The sequence below is a fragment of the Desmodus rotundus genome, chromosome 1 (genome assembly GCF_022682495.2).
Source record: "Desmodus rotundus isolate HL8 chromosome 1, HLdesRot8A.1, whole genome shotgun sequence".
Classification (NCBI taxonomy): Eukaryota; Metazoa; Chordata; class Mammalia; order Chiroptera; family Phyllostomidae; genus Desmodus; species Desmodus rotundus.
In genome coordinates, this window is record NC_071387.1 from 202,552,736 (window position 1) to 202,573,257 (window position 20,522).

Consider the following 20,522-nt stretch of genomic DNA (forward strand, 5'->3'; position numbering starts at 1 on the left):
AACTTGGTCACAATACTCACTTGATGGCGCAGACTCACTCTCACTATTATGTCTAGAGCTGGTTGACTCTGAGTTCAAACTTAAGGTGCTTGGTATAGACGAGAGTTCATTACAGAGTTGTTCCACATCATCTGGAACCACTGGCCACAGATGTTTGCGACTGTGCCTTACAGCATCCCAGTTGTGACATTTTAGAATATCACAGCCTTGTTTGGTTTTGGCTATGAGCCCAAGAACATATACGCAGGTCCTGTATACAGAAGATGTAGTAATGACCATTTATAACTCCAAAATGAGATTTCTTAAAGCAATAAAAAAATACTAGTTTGCTGGTATGCACATTTGATTTTTCTTCAAAGCTATGAAAATTGTTAAGCTCGTGGGACAATGTATTAAAACCAGTCAGGGGTAAATTAGAAGTAATAAATAACATGAAAACCTTCCTAATAAAAATATTAACTATAATGAAGTAATTTAAAAGAACATAATGAAATCTTAGAACAAAACATATATTAGCTATTTTTCCTAAGGAATAAATTTGGAATATTTAGGTTACTGGAGTATTTAGGCAAACATTACACGTCACTGTTTTTTTGTAAGGTAAATTTCAATATTATAATGAGAAAAATAGAATAACAACATTAAACGAGGACGTACTAGAGATGCTTAACTTAATGAACTAACAGTTCTAATGGACTACTCTGAATCATAAAATCCTCTTCCCTTACAACCGTCTGTGAACAACAATATATTACATACTAGAAAGACTTCTGAGTTAAGTGACATACCCTCTGATGGAAAGAACCTCACACTGTTTTGCAAGTTTAAGTATATCTGGAATTACATTTTCTTCCTGCAGCAAATTGAGACCCCAATTTGAGGAGCCAATATTCCCCTGAAAGAAAAGAAATCACTTTTATTCAATCTCATACAATAATAACTCAAGAGATTTGGAAAGCTAGTCAAAAAGTGATAATTAATTTTAATCCCATTTATGAGAAAAATAAAATGTGAAATAAATCTTAAATAAGAAACTTTAGGAATTAATGTTCCATTTGCCTTAGCAAGAAAACTAATAGTTTAATCATCTATTTTTCAGCTTAAACATAATATTTAGCCCTGGCTGGTATGGCTTAGTGGAATGAGCACCCGCCTATAAACCAAAAGGTCGCCAGTTCAATTCCCAGTCAGGGCATGTGCCACGGTCATGGGCCAGGCCCCCAGTTGGGGGCATGCAAGAGGCAACTAATGGATGTATCTCTCACACATCAGTGCCTTTCTCCCTCTCTTTCTCCCTCCCTTCCCCTCTCTATAAATAAATAAATGAATAAAATCTTAAAAAAATATTTAAATGGTCAAGAACAATCTTAGTCTCTGAATATTAATCTAGAACAAGTTCCAAATAAAATGATTTTTATTTACTTAATAATAATGGGAAAATTAGAAAAATCAAAAAATTACAAAGATCTTATAGAAGTGTTTATTACAAACCAAGGCCCAAAGAGACGCTTTCAGTTTTTTAATTTCTTCCCATTTATCCAAATCTGGTGTACGAACATTGTGACAGAGTTCTGTAATAATATTCTGGAGAAAGAAAGAAAAAAATATGAGGAACAACTGTTTTTAATGTATTTTCTTATTATATCTTAGGACCTTATTTAAGGTTTGCCTTTAATAAAGTGTGCATATTTAAAATTCTAAAATAATTTTACGTAAAATGCCTTGAGAAGCACCACTGACTCTTAGCTAGTATTCTAGAATTAGCACTTATTAGCTATGTGGCCTTAAGACATTACTTAATCTCTCCATGCCTTGATTTCCCAATCTCTAAAATATGAACAGTAATAGCATCTGTCTCATGAGGTTTGATTTAATGAATCATCACATATACAGTGCTTAAAAATGTACTTAATACTTAGTATTATAAAAATGTTAGTCAAAATTATCATTATTTATTTTAAATATAAAATAATATACTAAGACCAAGATTTTATCATATTATATGACACACTGAGCAAATCATTTAAATTTGTACTAAACTTTCAAAAAACTAGTATAAAGATATGCACCCCAGTAGTCTTTGTAACATAATATAGAAATACAAGGATGGGCAAATGTAGGTTTACAGTTGCAATACAAATAAATAATAAATAATAACGCAAGAATAAAATCTGTTTCACGTACTCACAACTGTAAACCTACTTTTGCCCACCCCATATACAAAACTATAGAGTATATTTATGCAAAACTTTTGTACTGAGATGAACACTGACAGGAGAAGGAACTGAATGGCTATATTACACACAAATACTTCTATCACTACTTCTAACAGAAGAACAAGGTGATATTTATTGAAAACACCTAGTTGTAAGACATATTCACAGCCATAAACCTGGCATGCACACTAGACTTGAAGAACTTCTGGCTTAAGCCTTTACATTCCGTGAAGTATATGAGAATAGTGAGACACTAACAAAGGGCGGCTTCTACTTTGCTGCTCACCAAAGATAACTGAGTTTGTATCAGCTATTCAGGTAAACTTCCCAAGAAGAGGAATGAGGAAACTCAGTTCTTCAGTCATGTTTTTACTAAGGAGATGAACTTCCCCAATACACTCTTAAAGGACAAAACTCAGACCTTCACTGGGTTACAGGCTTTATGTAAAAAATAAGCTTAAAAAAGGTGCAAATATATCAAGGAAATGCATGCAAACTAGTAATATGTCTAAGGATTACCCACAAAGACCACCAAAGTCAATTACAAGATGGACACCTTAAAAGCAATTTTGTCATTGACCTTAAGACTTTTGAGAAGTTTTCACAAAAATAATACTTTAATAATATGAAGATATTTTCCTACTATTGTAGCTATTTAAAATAAGCAAATTATGGTTTTACCTGTACTTCCAACAAATGGCAGCCTGTTTTGTGGTGTACCAGTTGTCCATAAAGGTGTACAGGCAGGTAGACATGAGGACGCTGTAATCTAGTATAATAAAGTTGATTGACATACCTATTGGCTCAGTTTAAATATGTAAATTAAAACAATTACTAGTAACAAAGTACTAGGTAAATAGAATTATTAGACATAATCCCCCAGCATAAATAAAAATATGGAAGCGGAAAGACATGAGGACTTCTCTAGAAAGGTAATAGTTTATCTGGTATCAGAGTAATGTAATAGCAAGAGAGGTGAGACTAGAAAGACTAGTAACAGCAGGGAGGGTATCTGAATGCCATGTCTGCAAGAGTATTCTCAGCATGCTATGAATGCCACTGAATTTTTGAGCAATCTATTCTGTCCTTTAGGAAGATTTTTCCTTTTTCAGTATAAGAAACAGAATATCCAAGTATTCAGGAAACTTTAGAAATAACTTATTACAAACTGGTTTTAAATTTCTTATTTGAGGACCAACATTAAGTTATTCCATTAACTGGATGGTACCTTTGGTTACTCCGACGAACATAGTTATCACCATCAATTGGCTTCCGATAAGTAGTAAGTGCTTCATTAAGTTGTTCTTCAATCAAGTCGACATATTTTAAATTATATTCCTGGAAGATAATATTGCTTTAATTGTATACAGTACTATAAATTCACTAACTTTATAATATGTTAGGTACCTAGCAAATCTTAGAGCATAAATATGAGAAAAATAAATGTTTAGGAAATTTAAGAAATTTCTGAAAAGGGTAGACAAGGTACTATGAATGCAAATGTTCTAGCACACCCAAAATATTTCTGCTTATATTCCCCACCCTCACTTTCAATGGAGTCCATATAAGTTAATAATTTTTCATCTTACTTTAATCCCTTTTCCCATAGGAAAAAAAAAAAACAAAACTAGCTTCTTAATATTAAGCACTGAAGATATTCACAAGAAATTTTAAAAAGGAAATCAACTGAGTTCTGTCATTTGAGCACCTCTGGTAAGAAGTATTTTTCCCCACTGATGTAAATCAGGTCAAAGTAAAAAATGTTTCCAACCAAAACATAGGAAACATTTAGTCAACCACACTGCCATCTTCACTGCAAAAGATCTTCATTTCAAAGTGCTTAGAAGAGATTGGTAGAACCTCTTCAGAAAGCAGTTGGGCAGTATTTATCAAAATTTTAAATTCATGTATGTTTTGACCTCACAATTATACTTTTAGAAATTTATCCAATAGACGTACTTGTGAAGTATGGAAAGATATATATGCAAGAATATCCAGCAAACACAGTTTATAAAATTAAAAAGCTGTAAGCAATATAAATACCCATCAATACAAGAGTAGCTATAAAAATTAAGGTACATTCATATAATAATATACTATGTAGGCACTGAAGAGAATGATATGGTCTAAATGTCCATAGGATATACACAAAATCAGTAGTTCACTATCAAATAACTATAGTTTAAAAAAGAATAAATATAAATACAATTATATAGAATTTAAGACTTCATGTAAAATTTAAATATTTAACATCTTTAGTTTCAAAATATTGATGATGTCATAAATCCTCCAAATTCACAAATCCATCTCTCAAGATAACATACAAATTGAACCTTATTCAACAGAAAGTTACCTTGTGCCACTTTTCCAGTTGTTTTGCTACATAACCCCTTTCATTCAGATAGGAAAACCCTTTTGGAATGGAGAGAAATCTAAAAATAAAAACGATTAATAGTTTACATTGGGTATGACAAAAAATGTTAAAGACTAAAATATCTCAAACAAAAAATATGTTTAAGGAGTGAAAAGACTTTAGGAACAGTTCCTTCCTAAAACAAAAAGGCCAATTATTATTTATTGTAACTTCAATTACAAATACATTTTCACAATCTTTCCAAAAAACACTTGAATCCAATCAGTCAAGAAAATGACCTGAAGCTCCTGAGACACAGAAATATACAAGAAACACTGAGTATTTAAAGGAGTCCAAGGTTCTAACGTAGGTAGGCCTCTTTCAGAACTTAACAGCTAAACTCATGAGGGTACTTTTTCTTCAGACCGGAATCCAGCTTGAACATACACTATAGACAGAGCACAACAGAAAACATAACCATAAGAAAAGTTTACTTAAAATTTACCTCAGAAGGAGAAGCAAACCTTTGTCCCCAAGGTGGGATAAAGCTGGCTTCATTTGAATAAGAGCATGAAGATTGGCCTAAAATAAATAATTATTAGGTAAATTAACAATTGCACAAAGATAGTAAATTCTCTATTTTCAAAATACCCATAACATGTACATTATAATTTCATATAGTTTTCTATTAAAACTGAATACTTAATAAAAACTGATGTGTGACTATTTTATTAGAAAATTATGAACCATCACCTTGTCTTCACATGCTTCATCAAGGATATCAAGAGCTTCAGAGGAAATTGTTTTGTTTTTATCATGTAGCTGGGTCACTAGTAATTCAATTCCCCAATTATTGAAGAATTCAACATTAGCTCTCAATAATACTCTTAAGTGTTTTGTTGCATACAGCCTGCAGGCCTATAAAGACAAACGAACATGTTAAAAAAAAACCCTACAAACTTCATCACGAATAGCCATTTTACTTTGTTTTGGGATAGTTTTGTTACTTGAAAAGGGCAAAAAATTGGAATTGATGATGTAACCTTTTATCTGAATACTTTTTTTAGTGCTAGTAAAATAAAATACTTCTGTTTCTATCTAGCTGTTTCTTCCTCTTTATATAAAAATAAGAATTCTATATGGAGTTCTTTTGAGGAACTAAAATTTTATAGTAAGCTCAAATTGCATCCCATAATCTTATAATTTATAATTAATTTTACTTGGCTGAAATCTATAATATAAGGAATTACCTGGTTATAAAAAATATACTATTATTGCTGTTATACTCACATCAGTGGCTGCCGTGAGGACTTTGGAAAGGATGACTCTGGCCAACCCGTCTCTGCTGTAGTCCAAGCTAGAAACAGTCAGTTTTAGCAAGTGATCTTGGTTTTTCAAGGAGCAAAGGTTAAGGAGACTAAAAAATCAGAAAGAAAATAATGAAGATTATTAGAAATTATTTTACCACTTTGTTAATTTGCTAAATATTTTTAAATTCCTAATATAAACAGGCATTTCTAAAAGAAAGCATATAATAACAAAAATAGAATCACCACTGTTGTCTGTGTCCACGAATTCTTTCTCTTTTTTCTTTGTTTGCTTGATCCCTCCTTCCCCTCAAATGCCCCTCCAGAGCTGTCAGCCTACTTTCTATCTAGGAGTCTCTTTCTGTTTGGCTTGTAGTTCAGTTCATTCATTAGATTCCACATATAAGTGAAATCATATGGCACCTGACTTTCTCTGACTGGTTCATTTCACTTAGCACAATGTTCTCCAGGTCCAACCATGCTGTTGCAAAGGCCTCATGGACATGGACAACAGTATGGTGGTGATTGCAGGGGGAAAGGAGGAGGTAGAAGAAAGTATAGGGAGGACAAATGGTATTGGAAAAATACTGTAAGAAAAGGACTCATGGACACTGACAACAGTGTGGTGATTGCAGGAGGGTATAAGGGGGATAAATGGTAATGGAAAAAATTCAATAAAATAAAAAACAAAAACAAATAACGTAAAAATAAATAAAATAAATAAATAAATTGAAAAAATGCCCAATACTGATACTAAACCTTTGGTCAAACACCCAAAATAAGGTCTTCCATTAAACTAGTCATTTTTTTTGATGATTACCATTTATCCTTTAATAGTCATGTCTGTTATTAAATTATTTCATTAAAAAAAAATCTAGGGATGCTCACCACTGAAATACACTGCATTTTTCCAGCATTTTGACTCCATGAGGATGGCAAGAAAGTGTTCCAATAAATAAAAAGTAGTGTTGACTAAGGGTAGTCAATAAACCATTATTTTGAAGACTTCTTTCAGGTTTCATTCCAGATGAGGCATTGAGCCACTGAACAATATCCTTTACTAGATCTTCTAAGTATCCTTGCCCATCCTAAAAGCAAATATATTGTAATAGTGTTAGAAAAGCACTCAGTAACTACAATTAGAAAAATTAACTTTAATCAAGTCCACAAAATGTAATAATGATGAAGTTACTAATAACAGATTATGAGTCACTGACTACCTGCTGTTTTTAATCCCATCAGACACAATGCTGCATGGTGATGGTGTTATTTTCCATTTAATAAGGAGAAAACCAGGTGTTCCAGAAGGCAAATTACTTGCCCAAAGTCACAAAAGTAGGATTCAATCTAGGTGTGCTCATTCCCTATGTTTCTAAATATAGTTTATGCATACTCAGAAATAAAAGGGAGAAAATTTAATGAAAAAGATTTGCTCTGAAAAATATTCCAAGTGCTTATTACCTCTTCAGACTCAAGAAGAAATTCAGTAAAGTGGCAGCCCACGACTGTCAGCTGCTTTGACTTGGCAAAATCCAGGTCCAGGTTGGCATACAATTTACTACTGGGCTTGTAAAAATAAAGTAGTCTTCGTACAAACCTAAGATCAAAATAAAATTAGCAGCAAAGAAACCGAACCATTACTTTAGAATCTTAACCATACCTTAAGCAATAATAAAGTTTTGAATGTTTTAGGTCTAACCCATTGAGGTAAATGGCAAGAAATTTCACACACACACACACACACACACACACACACACACACACACACAACAAAAAAAATCCCCTCGAACCCCTTCATCTTAAAGAATATCTGTGTAAAATAAGAATTTTACAGTGCAATGCCTAAAATAAATTGTGGAGAACAAAGGTGCTAGCAGGAAAGATGCAGATATAAGATAGCTGGAAGATAAGGTTGGATAAATTCGAGAAAGTCATCTGGACATAAATTTTCTTCTACTATCATTTTATAAAAACTTTGTACCATAACTACATAAAATAATCTTATTCTAGATCATTGTAAGTATGTTATCACATTATAATTGTCTTTTTTTTTCACAATTGGGCAAAAAGCCAAGTATAAAAACAGCAGGTAAATTTTTGGCAACTGAATTTATGAAGCAATGAACATAATTTGTGGTATTTCAATGTTATAGTTTCCAACACTATGTTCTAAGCTTCCATTTAATTCAGTTCAACTTAGTTAAATTCACTATAATCCAATCTAACAAAGGTGCCAGTGAGAGAGAAGCTGGAGAAACATAGGTGAATGAGACATCATCTCTGCTCTCAAGGAGGATAAAAGTTAGTGCTGTGCTTCTTTAGTCCAAAGTAATTTATGTGATCTATATATTTCTCCAATTTCAATAGATAGTAAGTAAAATATCACAAGTTAATAAATACAATCAAAACCATGAAGTAGCCCTGGCTGGTGTGGTCGAGTGGATTGAGCACTGGCCTGCAAACCAAAGGGTCATGGGTTCAATTCCCAGTCAGGGCACAAGCCTGTGTTGTGGGCCAGGTCCCCAGTAGGGGGTGTGTGAGAGGCAACCACACACTGATGTTTCTCTGCCTCTCTTTTTCCCTCCCTTCCTCTCTAAAACTAAGTAAATAAAATATTAAAAAAAACAAACATAAAAATCATGAAATAAAGGCCCTCTTTACTTCTTCAAGGAGATCAATACTGGTGGTTGGTTACCTCACTCAGATGTAGTAAAATGCATAAAAGCTTGAAATGCTATATTTGCTATGAATATTTGCATGTTTTGTGGAAGGTGTAGAGCATTAACTTGATGAAGGTGAGTGTAAAGAGAAGGAAGAATGGCTAACCCTTCAAAATCAGATGCAAATGGAAGTAGAAGTAGACTACTAATAATGGCCATCATTTTGGGAGGGAAACATTATGTCCTTACTATGCCATCCTCATACATTAGGGTAAGATTACTACAGGGTTGATATTACCCAATTTGAGAAACTTTTATCTTAAGTACTTCATTTGTTCCAAAACTAAATAACTAGAAAGAGAATTAACTGATACTTTCTGGTTATAAAATAAGGTTATACATAAAATTGTATAAAAAGATGGTCTCGGACTAAGAATTTTTCAAATTTACAATGGTGTGAAAGAGATAAGCATTCAGTAGAACCTGTACTTTAAATTTTGAACTGTAAACTTTCCCCAGGCTGGTGATATGCAGTACGATACTCCCTTGTGATGCTGGGTGGTGGCCACAAGCCACAGGTCCCAGGCAGGTATGTGATCACCAGGGTAAACAACTGACCCTCTACAGTACACTGTGTTGCCAGAGTTTTTGTATATTATGTTCTGAGCATGTCTGACGTAGGCTAAGATATGATGTTCAGTAAGTTAGGTGCATTAAAAGAATTTTTGTCTTTCAACTTATGACACTATGGGTTTATAGGGATGTAACCCTATCACAAATCGAGGAGCATCTGTATTTATGTATAGAATACCAACTATTATAATGTATGTATGTATGTATCTTTAAAACATTGAATATTAACAGATTAGGTATAATTCAAAGCTAAGTCTTTACATTTAAAAAGCAAAATAGTTCTTACATACCTGTGTAACTGTTCATCTTTATAGTTTCTTAGATTTACATTTGGCCACTAGAAAAACATAAATATTTATATTATAATGTATTTACCAATGTCAAACAAAATTATGATGAATTAAAATGAATAATAAAATGAAGACAATCAAGTCATTTACCAAGAAGCACCTTGTCATACCTTAAGAATGGTCCCTATAAGATTCCAATTCCATTCAAGATTCTCTTTATGTTGAAGGACTTGGCTATCTCTAAGGTTCATTAAAAGAGCTTCCTCTGTATCCTAAAATCATCAGAAAGTAATAAGGACAATTAAGGCAAATTGTCTCAAATCAGAAAACTATGCTTAAATTTTAAAAACAAAAGAAAATATTTTTTCACTTAATAATGGATTATGAAAATTTTAACTTTTGAAGTTACAAAGACACAGCTCTGAACTGCCTAATCATTATAAAACTTGGAAGCCATCTGAAAATCCATAGGCATGAATAAAATGAACTGAAAAGTCAAGTAAGTATATGCATACTAAAATCTAAGCAAGTATGCGCATACTTAAGAAACCAAGTTAAAAATTGCGATTTTGTGTCAGTACCTTAAGAACAAATATATCTTTCTGAACTCTGAGATACTGATCCCGTTTCTGGTGTGTTACAATTGCTTTCTGAATAATGTGGTCTAAATGAAGGCTGTAAGGTTTAGGTCCTCGTTTCTTCATTTCATGGAAGCGTTTTAAACAGTTCAAGGCTGCACTGGCTCGCCTAATAAGAAAAAATTTCAATTAATACTGTAGTAAGCTAGCATAATATTAAAAAGATCACTCTGGTAAATTACTCTATTAAAACTTGCATAAATTCAAGTATAGAGATTGTTTCTAAAAAGTAAATTATTTAATCAAATTTGAAACCACAAAGAAAAAGAAATTAAGAACACTGCTGAAACGTATGAAGAAATCTATGGCCATAAACTGATCCAGAAAATTTAAGTCTATCAGGCTTTGGGAAAGTATACATTTCCATTATGAAATTACTGAAATAGAAGCTGAAAGTTACCATCACTAACATAAGCCTAGAGTCAGGACTGAGATTGCCTGTGAGGCCCTCAGTTTATACTACATCCATTTGTTAAATAATAGTATTTTTATTGACAGAATTAAAATAAGTAGAGTATTACTATCAACTGTTAACAAAAATTCATAGTTTGAATGGCCAATGAACTATATTTTACTATCATTACAAAAATATATGAGGTCCAAAAATACAGATTTTTAAAAATCATACCTGAAAAAAAGACGCCCCTGGCCTAGACATAATCTTTACCAAATGAAGACGCCTACTAGCCCTTCCCAATCAAGCTCCTCCACCTTTACCTTATATATTATATTTTGTTATTAGAACTGGAATTCCAGCAAAGCAATAGCTATATTACCAAACTTTTGTTTATAGATTCTGTACTTGCAATATTTCCTTCAGAGTTTAGCTTACTTCAATGCCTACAGTATGGGCTACGAAATTCCAACATTAATTTTTAACCCCACACATAAAAGAAAACACTGTTAATCTTTGTGCTTTATTCATTTGAAATAATTTAAACATTAAAAATAAGCCTTAATTGCTGCTCATAACATAAAATAGTCCCAAAACCTCACAACCAACATTTTTATTTATTTGGTAGAAAGTTGATGCCCCTGTCCAGAAACATGCTAGAAAGAGTTGATTTTACTAAGCTATACTATTTTGTGGCCTAAAATACAAATTATAAAAAGCAAAACTATTAAATTTTCCTCTTATCTGTATGGTTTCCCTGGAAGAATTTCCAAGCACGACCTATTCATACTACTATTTAAAAAGAAGAGAGGGTTATCCAATTGGGTATTAAAGATACCAGGCACAGATCTTCCCAGAGCTCTGATACTTACACTCTTTTCTCCTTGGGGATATCAAAGGATGCTGCCATATTCATTAGGGTTGGCAGGCAGTGCAAATGATGGCTATGTGAATGAGGAAGAATTGTGTTTGCCTAAAATGAAACACAACCTTTTTGAGAGCTGAGAAATATTTTATGTTCTAGATTATCTACAGTTAAAATACAAAAGCCTTAAAGGGTTTACTCATGAAATTAACTTAATGATTTACTTTACAATACATATTTATAAGTTTATCTTACCTACTTTCAACAAAGATGTAACAAATAGACTCACATTAATAAAACTAAATTTCAGTTTATTATAACATTAAATTATAATTTTTAAGTGGTATATAATTGAACTCAATCTTTAAATGATCTCAAAAAACAATACAACAAAACCTAGATCCAGAGATGTAATTTACATTAAAATATTTAAAATGCTAGATACAATATCTTAACTTATGAACTGACTTCTTAAGTTTTAAAAACCACTTTCTCAAAACAGGTTTGTCTCATATCCTGGTAATATTTAAAATAAGAAATTTCTTAACTCTTGCTTTCCAAACAAAATTCTATCACTCAATCTGCTTTTATCGGTGAAGACAACTAAATTAATTAAATGTGGAAGCCAGAAGATATAAGAGTAATAAGTAATGAACTAACAAACACCACTGTACTACTCAAAAGTACTTTTATATTTCAAGAGAGTCATAGAATTCTGGTGTGTAGGTGAAAAGAAAAAAAGTGATTCGTTCATATAAAAGCAAATAGTTCTGGATATTAATATGCTTACAGGAAATGATATCTTAAGAACTAAAATAAAAAATAATTAAGCCTAAGAACCTGCAAAATTACTTAATTCCTTCATAGAAGGGCTGAAGAACAGAGCAAGTGGCTAAAATAATTTACTGATAAATAAGACAGTTATCATTGAACTGTTTAATTCTCTTTACTTTACTCAACACAGCCCAGCTGCTATGTGGGGTAAAAAACAAAATAAAACAACTGGGGAGGTTGAGTGCTAAAACAATAACTAAAACAAACACTCTGCCAGTAATAGCAAGCGATAGTATAATTTTAAAATGAAATTGACCTGCCATTGGGCTACTTCTTCCTTACTGAGTTTAAAATAGTTCTTTTTACTTAGTATTTTACTAACTAAGAGGTAACCTACCAATATGAACTTCTATCTTACAAGCAAAGCTTCCTCACTGTTTGATGTACTGGGTGTTACGATGATCAGGTCACTTTCCTAGCTCCTTGTTTCCATACATTATTGATGTCACAAAATCATGGTAAAAAAAAAAAAAGATTCCCACCCCACGAACCTCAACAGGTACGTTTACAGAGAAGACTGTGTTTGCACAAGGTAGGTATAATTTGAACTTTTGCACAGAGTTCTCTAAAACTCAGGCACTGACTGCCATATGCCATTCCTAGCTGACTGAAGTAGTGTCTACAGTTTTATAATTCCTTAGAAAGTCTCTCTAAGAGAGATTAAGATTTAAAGGACTCAAACTGTCAACATTGAAAGTACAAAAATCCTTATTTGGTACTTTGTACTTTTTATATTTGTTTCATTTCTAAAACTAGCCTATATCAATATATAAGGCATCAAGGGTTCTTTGTAACGAAAAGATATACATCCAAAAACATGTATTTATTTTTCAAGATAATACAAAGTACCATTGTTAAAACAACCTATTTCATAAGTTAAAATATTAATGACATCAAACACGATCAGGAGTTGGTCAGCTCACCATGTGTAAAAGCTCCCCTAGAAGGATGGTGGCTCTCACTGAGATAAGGTCATCACTGTGTGTTATCACTTCAACCAAACCCTTTGAAAAGAAGAAAATACCAGTCACAAAATAGTATACATGAACATACTTACACAAATGTCTGTTGCTCTGAAAGAATTCTGTTAGAGGAAATAAAATAGAACAAAATGAGGTTTGTGAGTCTTACCTCTAAAAGTCCATTACGAATAAATGCGGAAAGTATCAATGCCAAATAATTATCCATGAGATCTGGCCTGTAATAAATATCGCACGGAAACAACTTAAATACTATTCCATATATTATGTAATTTAACATAAAAACAGTAATTGTAATAAATTTGAACCATTTACGTATCTAAATTCTACCTGGATCTGGCACGATGAGGAAGAATAGTTTTTGCCTCAGCTGCTACAAAGCCATCTGAAAGCCTCCAACTGTCTTGGAATCTACCTGGATCTAAAATAGTTAAAATTAGGTAGTTAGAAGATAATTAGATGTTACTGAAACACTTTAGATAAGTGCATATAACTACCAGATAGCCAGGCTATGAATAATCTTTTTAAATACTGGTTACGAAAAAAATAGATTAAAAAATGCATACAGAAAAAAAAGATTTATGTAAATGTATACAAAATCTAACTTTACTTTGGGGCTTTGGGGTCATTTGACTAAAATAAAATAAGACAAGAATTAGATTATCTAATTTGAGAATTACACAAATTTCTTATTGTCTCCTCTTCCTTCCTTGGTCCATCTTTCTATTAATTTCATTGCTTATTTGCAAGAGACAGGGTGACAAAAAAGAAATTAAAAATTTATTTTTAGAAATTTATTGCAGTTTTTATTTCTATATCAATTTCATGTCACCATGATGCAATAATAAAAGAAAATCATATTCAACATTTACTTCAGTATTTTTCCTTTGCAGGATTGTGTTTCAATTAGGTGTACCATTTTAAAAATTACAACATTTGAATAAATGCAAATACACTTCAATACTTACCTACACTGAGTAGTGCTTCTATGAACTCTTCAGTCACAACAGGTAGAGGAAGACGAAATATATCATAAAGCACTTCAAGCAGACCTCGCTACAAGTGCAAATAAATACAGTTCATTTACTTTTCTGGAAAAAATATTTGCTTAAAGATGTTATGAATATCTTATTCCCAAATTTAAAATTGAAAAAAACAGAACTAATATATATTTCTGAGCTATACTCAATAAAAAATTAATTACTAAATGCTTACTGCATACATGATTTAATCTTTTCAATAAATCTTTAGTAACCCCATTGTACATGTGAAGAAACAGATTTAAAGGTTAAAAGTAGTATGCTGAAGGTCATAGAACTATAAATAATAAAACTAGTCAAACCTCAGTCAGTCAGATTCCAAAGGCCACGTTATTTCATCAACTCCTTAGTAAGAAGTCAATTGAACTGTCTCAACCTCTAGTTGCTCGATTCTGGATCTTTCCACCTATAACCACATCCTTCCATTTCCATCATTTAAATGCTTTTTAGTTTATACTTGAAGTGAGGCACCCCTGGCTAATATTTTCTAATAATATTGCTCAACTCCAAATTTGGTTTATATAAACAAAAAACAAGAAAAAAATATTTTGTTCCTTTGAACAAAATTAAAACACACTGAAGGGGAAAAGAAAAAGTTAATTTTTCCCTCCAATTTCCATTTGGTAATTTGTTTTGGCTATATAATATGAATTCTTACGCATTAATAATTTATGAATACATCTAATAAATAAGCATATATGTACATATAGTCTGTCCAGAAGGTATCCAGTCTTATAATATGAAAAATAGAGACATTTACTGAAGAAGATACAAGAAACATTATACACAGAACAATGACACTTCAGTCCCCTTCAAAGTAGGTACCTTGGGACCTCACACAGTTCTCCCAATCACCATCAGCTGCCCCATCATATATTCCTGAATCTCATTAACAGTTTGAAACCTCTTCCCTCTCAAAGATGATTTTAGTTTTGGGAAAAGCCAGAAGTCGTAGGGTACCAAATCTGGGTTGTGGGGGGCTGAGTCACCTGGCTGATTTGATGTTTCACCAAAAAAACTCTGCATAAGACGTGATGTATCAGTGGGCACGTTGTGATGATGCTGCCAATCACCAGTTGCCCATACCTGTGGCCTTCTGAATCATCCAAATAGTTTCTGCAGAAGCATGTTCAAATTTAAGGCAAAATTTGATGCAGATTTGTTGCTCTACTCGCTAAGTCATTTTGAATGCAACGGCCACACAGTACACATGCTCACTCAATAGCGTCTACCACCCCCCTGACTAGTACAGTGAAGTCGCCATTGTTCTCCTGGGCTGTCAGGTTATATTGATGTCGCGCAAATTGTTCTTGTTGTATTGACTGGAATTTTAGCTGGAATTTTTCCAGACAGACTATATACACACACACACACACACACACTAGCTAGAATTTTTCCAGACACCACACACACACACGTATATACACACACCTGTATACATATATACAGGACCCAATTTTAATCAAAACCACTTATATTATAAAATCATGTTAAGAGTCTGAAGATGCATAAATATTAGTTACTTTTTCCTAAATATAATTCCATATTGCTTGAACCTTTTACAATGAAAATGCCTTTCTGTATTGTTTGCATATGTAATGAACAAAGCATAATTAACTTCATATTTTCAATCCAATTTTAGTATAGCCACAGTTCCTAACAGCAGTATTTCTAATGATTATATTATCTTTAAGATTCAACTAAGTTGTAAATATTTATGTATTTTTTAAATGCTCTATGATACAGATTAGCAATTCATGAGGAAAAAGCATCACCTGAAATAAGCTTTTCATAATCAGCAAAATTTTTACCTACCCTTATTTCCATATTTGGTATGCACAGCACTCCAATTAGAGATTGAATGCCAGAGTTTCCAGGTTTACATAAATTAATAATACCTAAAGAAAATTTTTTAAAAATCATTGAATTTCAAAATTTTTTTTAGTAATATATCCATAATATAAAAATCTGTGATGTTTTTCCAAGTTAAACTATACTATTGTATCATTTGGGTATCACAAGTGATACTTTATTTCAAACATTCTCTGAACTGCCTACTGATTAGAGATTACAAATAATTTTATTTTACTTCCTTCTTCTGTTTGTTTCATACCCCAAAAGTTTATAGTATATGACTGCTTACAACTCTCATTACTGATGAGTGATTCTCAGGAAATAAAAATACTGGAGAGAGTAAGACAATGGTCTTTCTCCCTTATTTAATGCTTCCTTAAACTAAAGTGAACAACTCTGCTTGGAATTAGTCTTTTAAAAGTTTCGATAACCAACCTATCAGATGCAGAGTTCAAAACACTGGTGATGAGGATGCACAAAGAACTCACTGAACACAGCAAAAACGTAAGGAAAAAAATGAAGGTTATACTAAATGAAATAAAGAAAAAGCACTCAATTCGAACAACAGGAAGAAAAAAGAATTTTAAAAAATGAGGATAGACTTAGGAACCTCTGGGACAACTTTAAAACATAGCAACATCAAATCATAGGAATGTCAGAAGGAGAAGAGAAAGAACAAGAAATTGAAAACCTATTTGAAAAAATAATGAAGGAAAACTTCCCTAATTTGGTGAAGGAGATAGACATCCAAGCCCAGGAAGCAGAGAGTCTGAAACAAGTTGGACCCAATGATGACCACACCAAAACACATCACAATTAAAATACCAAAGGTTAAAGATAAAGAGATAATCTTGAAAGTAGCAAGAGAAGAGCAGAGAGTTACCTACAAAGGCGTGCCCATAAGACTATCAGCTGATTGCTCAAAAGAAACTTTGCAGGCTACAAGGGACTGGCAAGAAATATTCAAAGTGATGAAAAGCAAGGCCCTACAACCAAGATTACTCTGCAAAGCTATCATTTAGAATGGATGGGCAGATAAAGTACTTCCCAGACATTATAAAGCTAAAGGAGTTCATCACCAAGCCATTATTACATGAAATGTTAAAAATGTCTTATTTAAGAAAAAGATCAAAACTATGAACATTAAAAGGGCAACAAATTCACAACTATCAACAGATGAATTAAAACAAACTAAGCAAACAATCATAACAGGAACAGAAGCACAGATATGGAGATCATTTAGAGGGTTATCAGTGGGATGGGGAAAAGGGGACAATAGGGAAAAAGGTACAGGGATTAAGGAGCATAATTGATAGGTACAAAATAGACATGGGGATGTCAAAAGTAGTACAGGAAATGGAAAAGCCAAAGAACTTATATGCCCAACTCACGGACATGAACTAATGGGGGAGATGCTGGAAGGAAGGAGGCTACTGGGTGGAGGAGGACAAAGGGGGAAAATTGGGGCAACTGTAATAGCATAATCAATAAATTTTTTTTTAAAGTTTACTAATTTAATTTTTAGCACAGAAGAGTGTAACTGTGTAAATAAATTGTATGGGTCAAATAAATTGTATGGATCAAAATTTTAAGTGAGAGAACTGAATCAAATAATTTTAAGCATATTAATATCATGTCACAAAAGAAGATGGATGAATAGTCAATAAGCAAAGTGTTCAATATAATTTGTGATTAGGGAAATGCAAATTTCACTGACAATTAGATACCACTACACACCCAGCAAATTGGCTAAAATTAAAGACCAACACCACTAATGCTGACAAGGATGCAGAGCAACTGGAACTCACATACATTGATTACAGAAGTATAAAACAGTGTAAGTATTTTGAGAAAAAGACTGACAATTTTTTGTAAAACTAAACATAAATCCACCTTGTTACCCAGTAATTCTATTTGGGTGTTTACCAAGGAGAAATGAAAGTTCACATCTTCAAAATGAAGTGCATAAAACTGCTCATGGCACCCCTATTAACAATAGTCAAAGCTGAAAACAGATTAGGTGTTCACAAACAGGAGGAGAACCAAACTCACTGTGATACATTTACCCAAGGGAATACTACTATTCAGCAATAAAAAGGAACACATTACTGGTATATGCAACATGAATGAATCTCAAAATCAAACTGAGTGAAAAAAAAGCCTTACACAAAAGCAAAAATATACTATGATTCCACTTATATGAAGTTTCAGTCAGAACAGGCAAAACTGACATTGATGAAAATAAACAGAACAATGGTTGCTTCTCAGGGGTGTTGGCTTAGGGATTAACCAGGGAGGGGCATGAGAGAACCTTCTGGGGTGGTGGTAGTGTTCTGTATCCTGTAAAAGGTTTGGATACACATGTGTAAGCATTTGTCAAACTCATCAAACAAACTCAAGATTCGTGATGTAAGGGGAAATTTTACCTAAAAACACAAAGCTACAGAAATAAACAAAATTAATCAATCAGGGCCATAAGCAAATATTGAACTCTAGGTAACAGTGCATGCTCAAGTGTTTAGGAGTCAAGAGTACTAAAATACGCAACTTTCTGTGAAATACATTCGAGTAACGTAAGAGGACTGATGAATTCACAGAGGGATGGGCAGATGAACAAATAAGCAATGAAGTAAACAGAGCAAAATTTAGGTGGTGAAAGTATATGGGTGTGCACTGTATAATTGTGCCGTACATTTGAAGTTTTTGATGATAAAATGTTGGAGTAATGTTTTTAAAAAGTCATATAGAACTCTGAAGTTCTGTCACTTTTAAGCACTTATATCGGTATTTCTCAAACTTTGATGTTTGATGTAATGTGAGAGATTATAGATTAAGATACAGTCTTTACAGATCATACTCTACACTAATAGTTTGGAAAAGAGGAAGTTGCAGCTCCTGAAGACACTGTGTTCCAGAGTTCATTTGTCAATGAGTTATTTGGATTTTGAAATCTATTATATATAATAGAAATAACATTACAAATATAAAAAGGCTTATTTATCTCATAAATAGTACCCGTTTCTAATGATGGATCAGTATATAAAGGCCACAGGACAAAGGGAAGCATGGTAGAAAGAACGTTTAAGAGAGGCAAGAGAAGAGAACAGCAGCGATCAGCAACAGTGACAGGGTGAGTAGAGCCTGGAGGGAGAATGAGAAGATAGTAAGTAGGCTGTCCTGGTGGTTAGAGCTGGAGAGAATTGGTGAGACAGGAACAGCTCTAATGGCAAGGAAGTTGAAGGATGGTAAAGGATGACAGTCATAGCTATAGAAAATAGTGACAGTGAGTTCTGCAGCAAGGGCAGTGACAGCTAGGCTTGGCAGGAGGGCTGCGTTGGTTTCTACACTGCAATAGTGTGTGGAGGCTGGTTAAGTATCAGAAAGAATGTGTGATCGTTGGGCCCTTGTAAATACTAGGTTATCCATGAGGGTAAGGGAAATCGGCAGCCATCAGGTACGCATAGCACAAGTGGAGCTTTCACCAAAGCTCGGAGAGGTCAGAGGAAGTCCCTGTAAACACACTGGCCAGGGGCCAATGGCTGGGAGAGTAAGTTGCATGAAAAACATATCTGTTAGTTAGGGTTATCTAGATACATAGAAGTGTTTAGGTAAAATTTCTAGTTCTGCTTACTGCTACACTCCTTTGTATGATATTCCTTAAATTACTCTACAAAGTCAAGAAGGAAGAAGGTAATTAGTAATATAATTGGTGGCATTATTTTAAGAAAAATGTTTGCTTTTTATTCCACAGAAAGATAAAACATGCATAATCCTTCTAAAGAAATTTAAGAGTACTAATGGCCTACGCGGCTTATTTAGTATTAATGACATATTATACTTTTAGGTAATAAAAGTATAGATCATATTTAACTTTCTCAATTGGCCAGGTAATCATGAGTATATAGACTTACAAACAATTTTAATAACTTTGTACAAATCCCTTTAGCTCTAAAAATAACATGTAAGGTAAGACTAGAATAACATCTAGACTAGATGCTGCAATAATAATTTAACATTTGAAAGCACGGTGAAGTTTTTCTTATATACGAGAATGTTATACAGCAGCACAGAGTACACGACTTACCTGCCCATGACCGGAATGTTGCGATGATTCCCATTTTACTGGCTAGAAACCTTGCCTCTCTGTCTTCTCTGGGTGTGGTACGTGAATGGCAGCAGGGGTGGGGAGGTCAAAGAAAAGAATAAAATGTTAAAACAAAAAGTGAGTTTTTCCTGATATTCTAGCAGAATGAGCACTATCATTAGTTAACATTTAAGTATTTACACAGGAAATTACATGTGTTAAAAAAACAAAGATCAGATCTGTCTCAAAGTGAAGGACCCAATAATATAAGGACCCCCTTCCAATTAAGGATCCATTAACACAGTTTAAAATAAGATATATATTTTGACTTTTCTATTTAGTTCCGTTTCCTGCTCTTTTAAAAAAGTATTCTT

General features: G+C 33.0%; 1 protein-coding gene across 2 annotated transcripts in view; it reads right to left on the reverse strand.

Moving 5' to 3' along the window:
- The window catches only part of RICTOR (RPTOR independent companion of MTOR complex 2), a 99,614-nt gene that overhangs the window by 21,183 nt on the left and 57,909 nt on the right, over window positions 1-20,522 (reverse strand). For both annotated transcript variants that reach the window (XM_053914465.1, XM_053914457.1), the window contains exons 10-30: window positions 20,149-20,216; window positions 16,026-16,108; window positions 14,139-14,226; window positions 13,501-13,591; window positions 13,322-13,388; window positions 13,114-13,194; window positions 11,364-11,464; window positions 10,041-10,206; window positions 9,630-9,731; window positions 9,460-9,506; window positions 7,338-7,473; window positions 6,765-6,964; window positions 5,860-5,986; window positions 5,323-5,487; window positions 5,075-5,151; window positions 4,570-4,648; window positions 3,445-3,554; window positions 2,898-2,985; window positions 1,492-1,584; window positions 789-895; window positions 21-250 (exon numbers count right to left, since the gene is read on the reverse strand). In XM_053914465.1, the coding sequence (XP_053770440.1) occupies window positions 21-250; window positions 789-895; window positions 1,492-1,584; window positions 2,898-2,985; window positions 3,445-3,554; window positions 4,570-4,648; window positions 5,075-5,151; window positions 5,323-5,487; window positions 5,860-5,986; window positions 6,765-6,964; window positions 7,338-7,473; window positions 9,460-9,506; window positions 9,630-9,731; window positions 10,041-10,206; window positions 11,364-11,464; window positions 13,114-13,194; window positions 13,322-13,388; window positions 13,501-13,591; window positions 14,139-14,226; window positions 16,026-16,108; window positions 20,149-20,216 (2,306 nt within the window). The remainder of the gene's footprint in view (window positions 1-20; window positions 251-788; window positions 896-1,491; window positions 1,585-2,897; window positions 2,986-3,444; window positions 3,555-4,569; window positions 4,649-5,074; window positions 5,152-5,322; window positions 5,488-5,859; window positions 5,987-6,764; window positions 6,965-7,337; window positions 7,474-9,459; window positions 9,507-9,629; window positions 9,732-10,040; window positions 10,207-11,363; window positions 11,465-13,113; window positions 13,195-13,321; window positions 13,389-13,500; window positions 13,592-14,138; window positions 14,227-16,025; window positions 16,109-20,148; window positions 20,217-20,522) is intronic.